The 14,408-nt window shown below is 41.9% G+C and overlaps 1 protein-coding gene across 1 annotated transcript; it reads right to left on the bottom strand.

Annotated features, from left to right (window-relative positions):
* Positions 1-934: 934 nt before the first annotated feature.
* Positions 935-5,193, bottom strand: asb8 (ankyrin repeat and SOCS box containing 8). Its single transcript, XM_024383861.2, has 4 exons — positions 5,062-5,193; positions 4,083-4,304; positions 3,668-3,772; positions 935-3,257 (listed from the first exon to the last, which is right to left on the bottom strand). Exons 2-4 carry the CDS (start codon positions 4,209-4,211, stop codon positions 2,622-2,624), a joined length of 870 nt encoding a protein of 289 aa, XP_024239629.1. The 5' UTR covers positions 4,212-4,304; positions 5,062-5,193; the 3' UTR covers positions 935-2,621.
* Between the last annotated feature and the right edge of the window lie 9,215 nt (positions 5,194-14,408).

The following is a 14,408-nucleotide window of genomic DNA, read 5'->3' as shown; positions in this document are numbered from 1 at the left end:
CCTGTTTGCAACAAGGAACTAAAGTAAGACTGCAAAAATATTGGCAAAGAAATGTCCTGAATATAAATCGTTATGTTTGGGGCAAATCCAACACAACACATCACTGAGTACCACTCTCTATATTTTCAAGCATAGTGGTGACTGCATCATGTTGTGTATGCTTGTCATTGGCAAAGACTAGGAAGTTTTTTTATGATAAAAATAAACTAAAGAGTTAAGCACAGGCAAAATCCTAGAGGAAAACCTAGTTAATTCTGCTTTCCAACAGACACTGGGAGACAAATTAACCTTTCAGCAGGACAATAACCTAAAACACAAGGCCAAATATACACTGGAGTTGCTTAACAAGATAACATTGAATGTTCCTGAGTGGCCTAGTTACCATTTGTACTTAAATTGGCTTGAAAATCTATGGGAAGACTTGAAAATGGTCATTTAGCAACTTGACAGAGCTGAAAAATATATTAAAAGAATAATGTGCAAATATTGTACAATCCAGGTGTGCAAAGTTCTTAGAGCGTTACCCAGAAAGACTCACAGCTGTAATCACTGCCAAATTTGATTCTAACATGTATTGACTCAGGGGTGTGAATACTTATGTATATGAGACATGTATTTTTATTATCAATAAATTAGCAAACATTTCTAAAAACATGTTTTCACTTTGTGATTATGGGTCATTGCGTAGATGGGTGAGAATATATATATTTTTTTAAATACATTTGGATTTCAGGCTAACACAACAAAATGTGGAATAAGTCAAAGGGTATGAATACCTTCTGAAGGCACTGTTGCAGACTAAAGACTCCTGCTGGACAAATTCAAAATTGCATGTGATGAAACCACATGCACATGATAAGTTGTTGCCAATATCCCTACAGGAGTTTTTGGTGTCTAAACTAAAATAACATAAAAACAACAGCAAGGCGGTACATAGTATAAGGGAAGGCGTTTACTTATTTTTTTCCCATTATTTAACAGAAAAATGCACTTTGTAGGTTTACATTGGTGTCTAAGAGAACCAAATTAACTATCAATGTTATGCATGTACACACCTGGCAAACAAGCAAACAGAAACAAACACATTAAACAACTGTCAAAAATGTGTCACTTGAGTTTCACTACAAACTAAAGTACATTGGTCAAAGCTTCTATAGTTTATATATTTTAAATACAATTTTAAAAAACATCCAAATTCATGCCACTATGACAATTTCTACAATTACTGAAAGCTTTTGCCTAAAATAAACAATTTTGAAAAATACCTTTATATGGTTTGCTGGTTACATTGTTTATGGTCACATTTAAATCTGTGGTGCACAAAGTTTTGGACCATAAAAAGCACCATGGAAAATCCTGATGTAAAAATTATAAAATAAAACTTTACCTAGGTTCTATAGAAAAAATATCTATAGTTGGCTGTACATCAGCATACCTCAACTAAAATAAGCCAACATACACATTTTTGAATGGAAAAGGTACAGTGTATAGCTAACACAAATAGCAAATCACATTTTGACACATATATTTGACCGGCTGGCATACCCATATATTTAGTCCAGGATGCAGGGTTGGGGTCAATTGAAATTCGCCACACAAATTGAAATTCGAATTCGCCACACACGACAGGAAGCAGAATTTGAATTAAAGTAGAATTCAATTAAAAACCAATTCAAAATTAGATATGAAATATCAAGTTTCATTCCTTTGACAAATATTTTGCCAGAAGCATCTGCCACCTCTTACTGAAGAATACAGATACCATTTCAAATATTTGCTTTATTATAACTCACAGATGTTTGTATTTTTGTCATGAGATGTTCTGAGTGGTTGAGCTAATGCATTCTGGAAAACATTTTTATTTTATCTAATAACATGTAAGTGAATTTTAATTATTATAGACAACCTTCAAAATGATCTTACAATATTCCAAACCACTGTAATTATAATAATAATAATTCCTGTGTTATAATAATTCCTGTGGGGTGTGGCCAATTCAAATTCAAGAATGGAATTAAACACCAATTCGCAACTTTATTCAGAATTGACCCCAATCCTGCCAGGAAGTGCTATATGATACAGATGATTTTGTATAACAGTCACATATCTGTTAATCAACATTATGTAACAACATTACCCAGCACACTGATCTCTATAATATATTAGTGATTTTAATTGTAATCTACAATTTTCTATTATTTTGTAACATGAAGAGTGATTATACTCAATTATTATGAAATGCAACATTGAATGAAATGCAATTCCATATTTTACACTATGTTTTTTGGGATTGCAAGGCTGATTCTGCAGACCCACTGACGGAGAGGGAAGCACTGAGAAAAAGCGAATCACTCAAATTTTACACACACAACCACATAAGAACTAAGTACTTCCTCTTCTCATTGTGACCTTTTGGACTGCCTACAACACCTCATACTATCTAGAATCAACATCATTCCTCATTACGGAGAAATGTCAGAATATATGCATCATAAACTGTTAAATAGGTGAGATAGGTGCGTGCAACTCTGAGCTAATTTGAGCTAAGCACAGATTTCCAGTCTGAATACGATTGATAGTGATTAAACATCCTGTCACCTCTAGTCCCACCCCCTGTAAGTTCAGTCTCTCAGCAGTAAGTACTCTTTGACCGACTCTGGTAAAGGCAGCTCTTTGACTGCAGTGGGGAGGAATCTCACCCCCAGGCTCTGTCTGACAGCACACCGAGACAGCGCGCGTAGCGTCGGTGCTTCAGCCACCATACTGGTCAGCTTGGCCAGGAGCTGGGGATCCTTACTGAGCTCCCTGGGTAAGGTACCATCTGCCCGGCGGATCTCAAACCTCCCCGCTGCCTTATACAGCAGCTCCAGACACTCCTCCTCCTGCTCTGCCCCCAGGCCCCTGGCAAGTAGGGCCACCAGGCGAGAGATGGGTGTCTGGCCTTTTAGGTTAGTAACATGGACCTGGCCTCCGTATTCTAACAGAACCCTCACACTCTCTAGGTTGCCTTTCATGGCGGCCCAGCTTAACGGAGTGTCATTGTTGTAGTCTCGTGCGTTGGGGCAGGCACTGCTCTCCAGCAGAGCCCTGACGCACTCAGGGTTGTCCTTGAAGGCCGCCCAGTGTAGTGGGGTGTCCTTGTTGCCGTCCAATGCATTGGGCTGGGCCCCGTACTCTAGGAGGAGTTCCACACAGCCCTCGTCCTTCTCTGCTGCGTAGTGCAGCGCTGTGCGGTTGTAGCCGTCCAGGGCATTCACCTGAGAAGACAGGTAGGAATTCACAGAATACAATAAAACTTTGTTAGTCCATTTGAGAAAGGGAGAGAGAGCATGGTACATTTTACAATTGGAGGCATTACATAGTAACAAATAGCAGCTATTATAGACCTAAGTTCAAAGACAAGAGATCCACTATTATTTTCTGAGATTCAGGTGAAGGGGATTCAAGTGGGAGTAATCAAGAGCAGATTAGATGTATCGATGCCTGCAGCATGTACAATATAAAAACAAAAAATATATATAAAAACAAAAAATATATATTTCCTCAGGATGTTAAACTTTTTTTTTTTAACATTACAACATAACACCAGGCTAAGCAAGTAGCTAAATCTTTTCAAACAAAGTTAAAGTTGGATGAGTGAGAGTTAAAACCATGCCACCATACATACCTCTGCTCCTTTCTCCAACAACAACTCGACACAGTCGGCATCCGCCACCATACAGGCACAGTGCAAGGGCTTCAGAGTGCCGTGCATACGGTTCACATCAGCTCCCTGAAGGTAGACATGCAATTATGTCATTTTCAACCGTATGCAAAATATGAATAGATATCGATACCAGACACAACAAGTCATATTCAACTGAATAACATCAGGCACTCAAAATTGTGGCATAGTTAAAAGATAGCTATGAAACTACAAAACATTGACACAATTAAAAATGTGCAGAGAGAATGTGAGGTTGAGGGAGTTATTTTACTACAAAGAAGTCAACTCTGGGACACAACAAATTAGATAAGTACAGTGGTGTTCGTGTTAACATTTCATCTCTACAGTCCAAAGATAAGCCAACCAGCCAACCTACCCTTCGAATAAGATCCTCCACATTGTCGTGTGGGAAAGAGCGTATGGCAGCAATGGTGCGGATGAGCCGCTCGGACAGGGAATATTTACTTTGAATAGATTGCATGATGTACCACATAGTAGAGCTCATGTGGAGCTGAGGAACATTGCACCCAGGCTGGGGTGCACTGACGCCACACCACACTGTCTACAACACCTGGCTGGCCAAGTTGGAGTTAAAGATCTGAAAGAAAACACAGTGTTGGTATTATTATGGTAAAGAATTACAGGTGTTCACTTTGGAGACATGCTTGTTTTTAGCTAGGTCTACTATATATTCTAGGAGATCAATTACGTGCATGGGTATGGCAATCCCCCTCTGGTGAATTTGTAAATGTAACGTTGACTGACATTATGTGCATCAAATAATAACAACTCTCTTTTGACACCCGCCCACAAACTGAATGGCTACTACTCTGTACACGACAGCTATCATTTCCCAACCTAGCAAAAGTGTTTTTAGTTTTACCTGTGCATCATTTGGCAAAAAGTAGAAACTTTGCAATTTAGCTTGTTAGGTTAATAAAGGGTAACGTTAGCTAGCTAGCCTGTTAACCAGCTGTCGCAACACGTCAACTAGCAGCTAATGCTGGCTACTAAATGGCCAACTACGAGTTAGCTAACTTACTTGCATTAGTTAAGTTACCGATATATAAACAATAAAGCTAAGCTATCTAGCAAAATTCTTATCCATAATTGCCGTTGCTAACCAAAACACAATTTAGCTTAACTAAATGGCGCGACCTCAAGCAGCAGTAACGCTAGCTAGCTAGCGCGCTAATCGGCTCGCTGTTTTCCACTCCAAATGACAGTTCGCGCTAGCAAAGATGACCAGTATTATACATTTTATTGATTGTTTAGAATGTGTCAAATATTTCCATAGTTTGTTTTAAAATTCAAGTTGCATCGTTGGTATCTCGATATTTTGGGCCCTTACATACCGTTTATGGTCCACAGTTTCAAGGAATGCGCTGTCCAAGCTTGACAAAAACATGGAAACGGCAACGTCATATCATTTGCTGCGAAAACATGCGACTGGGCTACGCCCATAAAATATCAGCGGTGGGAAAAGTACCCAATTGTCATACGTGACTAAAGTAAAAGTAAAGACAGTTGAAACATTAAATTGACTCAAGCAAAAGTGAAAGTCACCCAGTAAAATACTACTTGAGTAGAAGTCTAAAAGTATTTGGTTTGAAATATATTTCAGTATCGAGAGTATAAGTAATTGTTAAAATATACTTTAGTAAAAGTATAAATCATTTAAAAATCCTTATATTAAGCAAAGCAGACCATTTTCTTGTTTTTTTAAATGTATTTATGGATAGCCAGGGGCACACCAACACTCAGACATCATTTTCAAACGAAGCATGTGTGTTTAGTGAGTCCGCTAGATCAGAGGCAGGGGATGACCAGGGATGTTCTCTTGATACTTTTGAGTTTCGGGAAAGATGTCTGGAGTAAAAAGTACATACTTTTCTTTCGGAATGTAGTGAATAAAAGTAAAAGTTGTCAAAAATATAAATAGTAAAGTACAGATACCCCAAAAAACGACTTAAGTAGTACTTTTTTTCAAGTATTTTTTACTTTAAGTACTTTGCACCATTGAAAAATATACACAGGAATATTCTCTGACTTAGAATTTTGTGTTTTTTTAATGTTGTTCAGCATCTTACATGTGTTATTTTAATAGTAACAGACTTCATGTAGTGCTGGCATTTATCACATACCATAGTAGCTATGCTTCCTCTCCAAGTATGGGCATCAGATGGCTCCATTGCTCTCTCTGGGAAGCACTTTAAAAGGCTGACTGCTTGGCAGTGCTATGTTAAATACCTTGTCGTGAAATGCAGCACAGGCAATGCCCATTAATGTGTGTGTGTATGTGTCAGATGTTAACATTGCGTGAGCCATGACATCTATCTATGACATCTATCATGACACAAACGTAATATTTGCTGACAGATTGAATCATTACATACCTTCTCTATACTTTCATTTCCATTTCTGTTGAACCTATAAACTCAGGGGCACATCACTGTATAACCTTCTTTTATATGGTACTTATCACAAAATTAGTAACATTTTTTGATTCATTTTTTTTAGATGTAAGTGGTAATTTCAAAACTCTTACTACAAAACTGATAACACTTGTAATTCCCTGTAACAACAGTCAATGCAATAACACTGGTTAATTTAACAGCTTTTCTAAGTGTGATAACTTTTAAAATGTTTTTTTTAATTATTATTATTTTTTTTTAACCAGGCAAGTCAGTTAAGAACAAATTCTTATTTTCAATGACGGCCTAGGAACAGTGGGTTAACTGCCTGTTCAGGGGCAGAACCTTTCGGTTACTAGTCCAATGCTCTAACCACTAGGCTACCCTGCTGCCCCTGTAATAAAACCGGTTAATGTAATAACTTGCTGGATAACGTAATAAACATGTTGAATGGACAATGTAATAACCTTTTCCACTTAATTTAAAATGTTATTATGTTATCTGGTGGTTATTATGTTATCAGGTGAGTAACAACATTTGTTATTAATAACCTAATTACTGCAACCAATCATATAATAATAATAACACACCAAAATCAATGTTTTTGTTTATTATTTCACTCATTTTAATGCCCATAGCACCCTCCACCAATTGCAATCACACACGCAAACCTATGTGTGTACTTATACACAAACACACACTCACAAGTACATATTGAAATGTACACATGTAACAGTTGTTAAAAGACTGTGAATTTCACCAGGTTCATATATTCATATTAGTCCAGGCAACATGTGAAAATGTAGTTTACTGTTTCATAAAAGCATGAAACTTCGTACACTTGTATAGTTTGGGGCCAATTATGTATATAAACCCTGCATTGCTGACGATATGCATTGGCCATTGAGAGGTTTGAAGCCACAGGTCGGCCATATTGGCACTCCCCAGTAGGAGCAGTCTTCCATAGGAATTAATGAAGTTCTACAGTACTTCAGGTAAATGTTTTCTAACTGTTAGGATAATTTTCCATCAACATACACAGAACATGGTTGCCATCTTCTCAGAATATAAGACATTAATGTTCTAGACACGTTTCGTAGGAACGTTGCAAGAACATTCATGTGTTTAGTTTTCTGAGGGTTAAGATAATATTCAATCAATGTGTATGAGTCATCAGGACGTCACCTGATGGTCCCAAACCACTGATCCATTCACAGCTCTTAGTTTTTTGGCAGAGTTAGGAACACACGTTATTTGACACACGTTGACATAAAAATTATTACATTGTGGATGTATACAGTAATTATTATTCAACATTTCACAACCTCTCCGTCATCTTCTTGAAATGCACTTTGAAGAAATTCTCAGCTCTGTTAAAAGTACACTTAAGAAAAAACAATTTTATTGATTACAGTGATTCAGAAGTAACTGTAAAACTGTCAAATGTTTCACCCTGAAGAAGGCACAGTGATGCCGAAACATTGGTGTTTTACCCATTCAATTACTGGGAGTTTATATATATAGAGAGTTTGCCACTCTCTTTATTTATTTTTCTATCTTACAGTATATTCTCAGTTAGTCAGCATCTCTACACTAAATAATTTTCTCTGGGTGTGCTCCAGCTTTTTAAAAGTACACTTAAGAAAAATGATTTTTATTGATCATCGTGATTCAGGGGTAACATTAAAACAGTGTGAAATGTTCCCTGGCTAACCAAACGTATGGCTCCTGCCAAATGCCACGCCCACAAACGTTTCTTCTCCACGATGAGTCTGGATTTGAGTCCCTCCTAGACAGCAAACACATTCTAACCATTCTGATTGTACCAGACACCGATGGGTTGGGCCAGAGCCCGAGCCCGTACGGGAGTTGTAGCGATGAGACAAGATAGTAGCTACTAAACAATTGGATACCACAAAATTGGGGAGAAAAAGGGGTAAAAAATAAAATAAAATAAAACACTTTGGAAACAGGACAAAACAACAATCAATCAGGGGCTTTTCATCTAAGGCAAGAACATCCTTCAGCAGCCCCGAAACGAAATCTGTGGCGCGATGCATTTCCGCTGACTCTGGGACCGATACAAGTCTCAGATTATTGCGGCGAGAGAATCCCTCTAAACTCACACAGCTCTCCTTCACCTTTTTCAAATCTGCAGCTAGGCGTTTAACTTCAGCCTCCAGGGATGTAGTTAAGTCAGAGACATTAGTAGCGGAGGTCTCCAGTGCTGCAATCGTTGTAGTGTGTGACGCAGTTGTTGTTTTGAGAGATGTGATTGCTGGGACAGTCTCGTTCCGCAGGATGGTTAAATCTGCTTTTAAAGTATCAGAAACCTCCTGTATTCTGGCCTCAATCATAGCAACCACCTCTGTTTTCATTTCAACTATCTCAGTTTGATGGCCTAGAGAATGTTCATTTCAGCGCCGCCAGGCCAAGCCGCACCCCCGGGTAAAGTGTGCGTCCCCGGGCTCTCAGACTCAGGAGAGGGCAGTGAAGAGAGCGGGTCTTGTAGGCCGGGTTTTCTCAAAGTCATGCTTTTGGCCTTATGTTTGGTCGACATGCTGACATTCGGAAGCAAAGTAGTCTTGGTTTTTACGGAAAGGGATCACCAAATTAATATTTGAAAATAAATACGGTTCTGCTGCAAAATTCACATAAACTTTACGAATACCACGGGAGCAAACGGAAAACACGTCAGTCGCACATGGCGTCCCTCCTATCCCCCCCGGTTTATACTTTTTCATTACGGTTTATATTTTTAGTTTTTCCCTCGCTCAACTTTTTTTCATTCAAATTTTTCATTCGGGATGCTTTATCTGGACGTGGTTCGTCTTGACCTCCACCAGCCGAAGCTAAGTAGTAACATTAACATGATGCCTTCTGATTGCAGTCGCTGCACTCATAATATACAGGAGAACGATCGCCTTACGGCGAGGATAGCTGTGCTGCAAGCCCAGCTTCAGACGCAATCGTTATAGGCAAGGGTAATTTCAGTGTAGGAAAGGATGAAACAGCATTTGTGCCACCAGTAAGTACAGATAGTAGTATAAATCCCCTCGCACAGTCCCCGCAGCCGGACAACTTTCTCATGGTTTCTGGAGGGAAATGCTGTAAGAATGCTCAACCGGTGTCGCTCATTCAGCCAATAGAAACATTAAATCGGTTCTCCCCATTAAGCAGCGAGTCGGAGTCAGAGGCCGAGCCTTCTCTGGTCTCTACTCCTCCCGTTACGGGGTCTGAGACGCCGAGGCCTCCCACCATTAGCTCTGACAAATTGAAAACCCTAGTCATTGGCGACTCCATTACTCCATTAGACTTAAAACGAATCATCCAGCGATCATACACTTTCTACAGGGGGCAGGGCTACCGACGTTAAGGCTAATCTGAAGATGGTGCTGGCTAAATCTAAAACGTGCGAGTGTAGAGAGTATAGGGATATTGTTATCCACGTCAGCACCAACGATGTTTGGATGAAACAGTCAGAGGTCACCAAGCGCAACATAGCTTCAGTGTGTAAATCAGCTAGAAAGATGTGTCGGCATCGAGTAATTGTATCCGGCACCCTCCCAGTTAGGGGGAGTGATGAGCTCTACAGCAGAGTCTCACAACTCAATCGCTGGTTGAAAACTGTTTTATGCCCCTCCAAAAGATAGAATTTGTAGATAATTGGCCCTCTTTCTGGGACTCACACACAAACAGGACCAAGCCTGGCCTGTTGAGGACTGACGGACTCCATCCTAGCTGGAGGGGTGCTCTCATCTTATCTACGAACATAGACAGGGCTCTAACTCCCCTAGTTCCACAATGAAATAGAGTGCAGGCCAGGCAGCAGGCTGTTAGCCAGGATGCCAGCTTTGTGGAGTCTGCCACTAGCACAGTCAGTGTTGTCAGCTCAGCTATCAACATTGAGACCGTGTCTGTGCCTCGACCTAGGCTGGGCAAAACTAAACATGGCGGTGTTTGCCTTAGCAATCTCTATTTTTCTTTTCTCTCGCCAATTGGTAGTAGTTACAGTCTTGTCTCATCGCTGCAACTCCCGTACGGACTCGGGAGAGGCAAGGGTTGAGAGCCATGAGTCCTCCGAAACACAACCCAACCTAGCCGCACTGCTTCTTGACACAACGCACATCCAACCCGGAAGCCAGCCGCACCAATGTGTCGGAGGAAACACCTGGTCAGCGTGCACTGCGCCCGGCCCGCCACAGGAGTTGCTAGTGAGACACGGATATCCCTGCCTGCCAAGCCCTCCCTAACCCGGGTGACGCTGGGCCAATTGTGCGTCGCCCCATGGACCTCCCGGTCATGGCCAGCTGTGACAGAGCCTGGGCTTGAACCCAGAATCTCTGTTGGCCTTAGATAACTGCGCCACCCGGGAGGCCTCGCCTTACCAATCACACTGGAATAAAGACCTCATTTATTTCTGCCATTATTGAAAGAGATTGTGATACCTCACATCTCAAATAGGGCTACTTAATGTTAGATCCCTTACTTCCAAGTCAGTTATAGTCAATGAACTAATCACTGTTCATAATCTTGATGTGATTGGCCTGACTGAAACATGGCTTAAACCTTATGAATTAACTGTGTAAATGAGGCCTCACCTCCTGGTTACACGAGTGACCATATTCCCCGCGCATTCCGCAAAGGCAGAGGTGTTGCTAACATTCATGATAGCAAATGTCAATTTACCAACAAAAAAAATACGTTTTCGTCTTTTGAGCTTCTTGTCATGAAATCTATGCAGCCTACTCAATCACTTTTTATAGCTACTGTTTATACAGGCCTCCTGGGCCATATACTAGCTTACCCTAGTAAAACTGACTATCCTTCCGATCCTCGACTTCGGCGATGTCATCTACAAAATGGCTTCCAACACTCTACTCAGCAAACTGGATGCAGTCTATCACAGTGCCATCCGTTTTGTCACTAAAGCACCTTATACCACCCACCACTGCGACCTGTATGCTCTGGTCGGCTGGCCCTCGTTACATATTCGTCGCCAGACCCACTGGCTCCAGGTCATCTACAAGTCCATGCTAGGTAAAGCTCCGCCTTATCTCAGCTCACTGGTCACGATGGCAACACCCATCCGTAGCACGCGCTCCAGCAGGTGTATCTCACTGATCATCCCTAAAGCCAACACCTCATTTGGCCGCCTTTCGTTCCAATACTCTGCTGCCTGTGACTGGAACGAATTGCAAAATTCGCTGAAGTTGGAGACTTTTATCTCCCTCACCAACTTCAAACATCAGCTATCTGAGCAGCTAACCGATCGCTGCTGCTGTACATAGTCTATTGGTAAATAGCCCACCCATTTTCACCTACCTCATCCCCATACTGTTTTTATTTATTTACTTGCTTTATTTACACCAATATCTCTACCTGTACATGACCATCTGATCATTTATCACTCCAGTGTTAATCTGCAAAATTGTAATTATTCGCCTACCTCCTCATGCCTTTTGCACACATTGTATATAGACTCCCCCCTTTGTTTTCTACTGTGTTATTGACTTGTTAATTGTTTATTCCATGTGTAACTCTGTGTTGTCTGCTCACACTGCTATGCTTTATCTTGGCCAGGTCGCAGTTGCAAATGAGAACTTGTTCTCAACTGGCCTACCTGGTTAAATAAAGGTGAAATAAAATAAAAATAAAATAAATAAAAAATACAGTGTTCCTCACGGAGTTCCCTGAATTCCTATCGGACCTTGTAGTCATGGCAGATATTATAAAAAATGTTGGTGACTTTAATATTCACATGGAAAAGTCCACAGACCCACTCCAAAAGGCTTTCGGTGCCATCATCGACTCAGTGGGTTTTGTCCAACATGTCTCCGGACCTACTCACTGCCAGAGTCATACTCTGGACCTAGTTTTGTCCCGTGGAATAAATGTTGTGGATCTTAATCTTTTTCCTCATAATCCTGGATTGTCAGACCACCATTTTATTTTGCTTACAATCGCAACAAATAATCTGCTCAGACCCCATCCAAGGATCATCGAAAGTTGTGCTATAAATTCTATAACAAACTATGCAGTATTTAGGTTTTTTTTACATGTTATTTATTACATTGGTACCCCAGGTAATCTTAGGTTTTATTACATACAGTCGGAAGGAACTACTGGATATAAGAGCAACGTCAACTCACCATCATTACGACCAGGAATACCACTTTCCCGAAGCAGATCCTGTGCTTTGCCCACCACCCCGGACAATGGATCGGATCCCAGCCGGCGAACCAGTACAACGACGCCGTAAAAGGGGCAGACGAAGCGGTCTTCTGGTCAGGCTCCGGAGATGGGCAAATCGCGCACCGCTCCCGAGCATACTACTCGCCAATGTCCAGTCTCTTGACAACAAGGTCGATGAATTCCGAGCAAGAGTAGCATTCCAGAGAGACATCAGAGACTGTAATGTTCTTTGCTTCACGGAAACATGGCTCACTTGAGACACGCTATCGGAGTCGGTACAGCCAGCTGGTTTCTTCACGCATCGCGCCGACAGAAACAAACATCTTTCTGGTAAGAAGAGGTATGCCTTATGATTAACAAGACGTGGTGTGATCATAACAAATACAGGAACTCAAGTCCTTCTGTTCACCTGACTTAGAATTCCTCAAAATCAAATGTCGACCGCATTATCTACCAAGATTATTCTCTTCGATTATAATCACAGCCGCATATATTTCCCCCCAAGCAGACTCATCGATGGCCCTGAACTAACATTATTTGACTCTCTGTAAACTGGAAACCCCATATCCTGAGGCTGCTTTCACTGTAGCTGGGGATTTTAACAAGGCTCACCTGAAAACAAGACTCCATAAATTCTATCAGCATCTCGATTGTGCTACCAGGGCTGGTAAAACCCGGGATCATTGTTATTCTAACTTCCGCGACGCATATAAGGCCCGCCCGCCCTCCTTTCGGAAAAGCTGACCACGACTCCATTTTGTTGCTTCCAGCCTATAGACAGAAACTAAAACAGGAAGCTCCCGCTCTCAGGTCTGTTCAACGCTGGTCCGACCAATCTGATTCCACGCTTCAAGATTGCTTCGATCACGTGGCTTGGGATATGTTCCCCATTGCGTCAAACAACAACATTGACGAATACGCTGATTCGGTGAGCGGGTTCATTAGCAAGTGCATTGGCGATGTCGTACCCACAGCAACGATTAAAACATTCTCCAACCAGAAACCGTGGATTGATGGCAGCATCCGTGTGAAACTGAAAGCGCGAACCACTGCTTTTAACCAGGGCAAGGTGACCGGAAACATGACCGAATACAAACAGTGTAGCTATTCCCTCCGCAAGGCAATCAAACAAGCTAAGTGTCAGTATAGAGACAAAGTAGAGTCGCAATTCAACGGCTCAGACACAAGAGGTATATGGCAGGGTCTACAGTCAATCACGGATTACAAAAAGAAACCAGCCCCGTCGCGGACCAGGATGTCTTGCTCCCAGACAGACTAAACAACTTCTTTGCTCGCTTTGAGGAAAATACAGTGCCACTGACACGGCCCGCTACCAAAACCTGTGGACTCTCCTTCAAGACAGCTGACGTGAGTAAAACATTTAAACATGTTAATCCTCGCAAGGCTGCAGGCCCAGACGGCATCCCCAGCCGCGTCCTCAGAGCATGCGCAGACCAGCTGGCTGGTGTGTTTACGGACATATTCAATCAATCCTTATCTCAGTCAGCTTTTCCCACATGCTTCAACAGGACCACCATTGTTCCTGTTCCCAAGAAAGCTAAGGTAACAGAGCTAAACGACTACTGCCCCGTAGCACTCACTTCCGTCATCATGAAGTGCTTTGAGAGACGAGTCAAGGACCATACCACCTCCACCCTACCTGACACCCTAGACCCATTCCAATATGCTTACGCCCCAGTAGGTCCACAGACGACGCAAAATCAACCACACTGCCCTAACTCATCTGGACAAGAGGAATACCTATGTGAGAATGCTGTTCAGACTACAGCTCTGCATTTAACACCATAGTATCCTCCAAACTCGTCATCAAGCTCGAGACCCTGGGTCTCGACACCGCCCTGTGCAACTGGGTACTGGACTTCCTGACGGGCCACCCCCAGGTGGTGAGGGTAGGTAACAACATCTCCACCCCGCTGATCCTCAACACTGGGGCCCCACAAGCGTTCTGAGCCCTCTCCTGTACTCCTCGTTCACCCACGACTGCGTGGCCATGCACGCCTCCAACTCAATCATCAAGTTTGCAGACGACACTACAGTGGTAGGCTTGATTACCAACAACGACGAGACGGCCT

The sequence above is a fragment of the Oncorhynchus tshawytscha genome, linkage group LG22 (assembly GCF_018296145.1).
Source record: "Oncorhynchus tshawytscha isolate Ot180627B linkage group LG22, Otsh_v2.0, whole genome shotgun sequence".
Lineage (NCBI taxonomy): Eukaryota > Metazoa > Chordata > Actinopteri > Salmoniformes > Salmonidae > Oncorhynchus > Oncorhynchus tshawytscha.
Note: the sequence above shows the minus strand (reverse complement) of the source record. Positions and strands in the feature narration are given on the sequence as shown.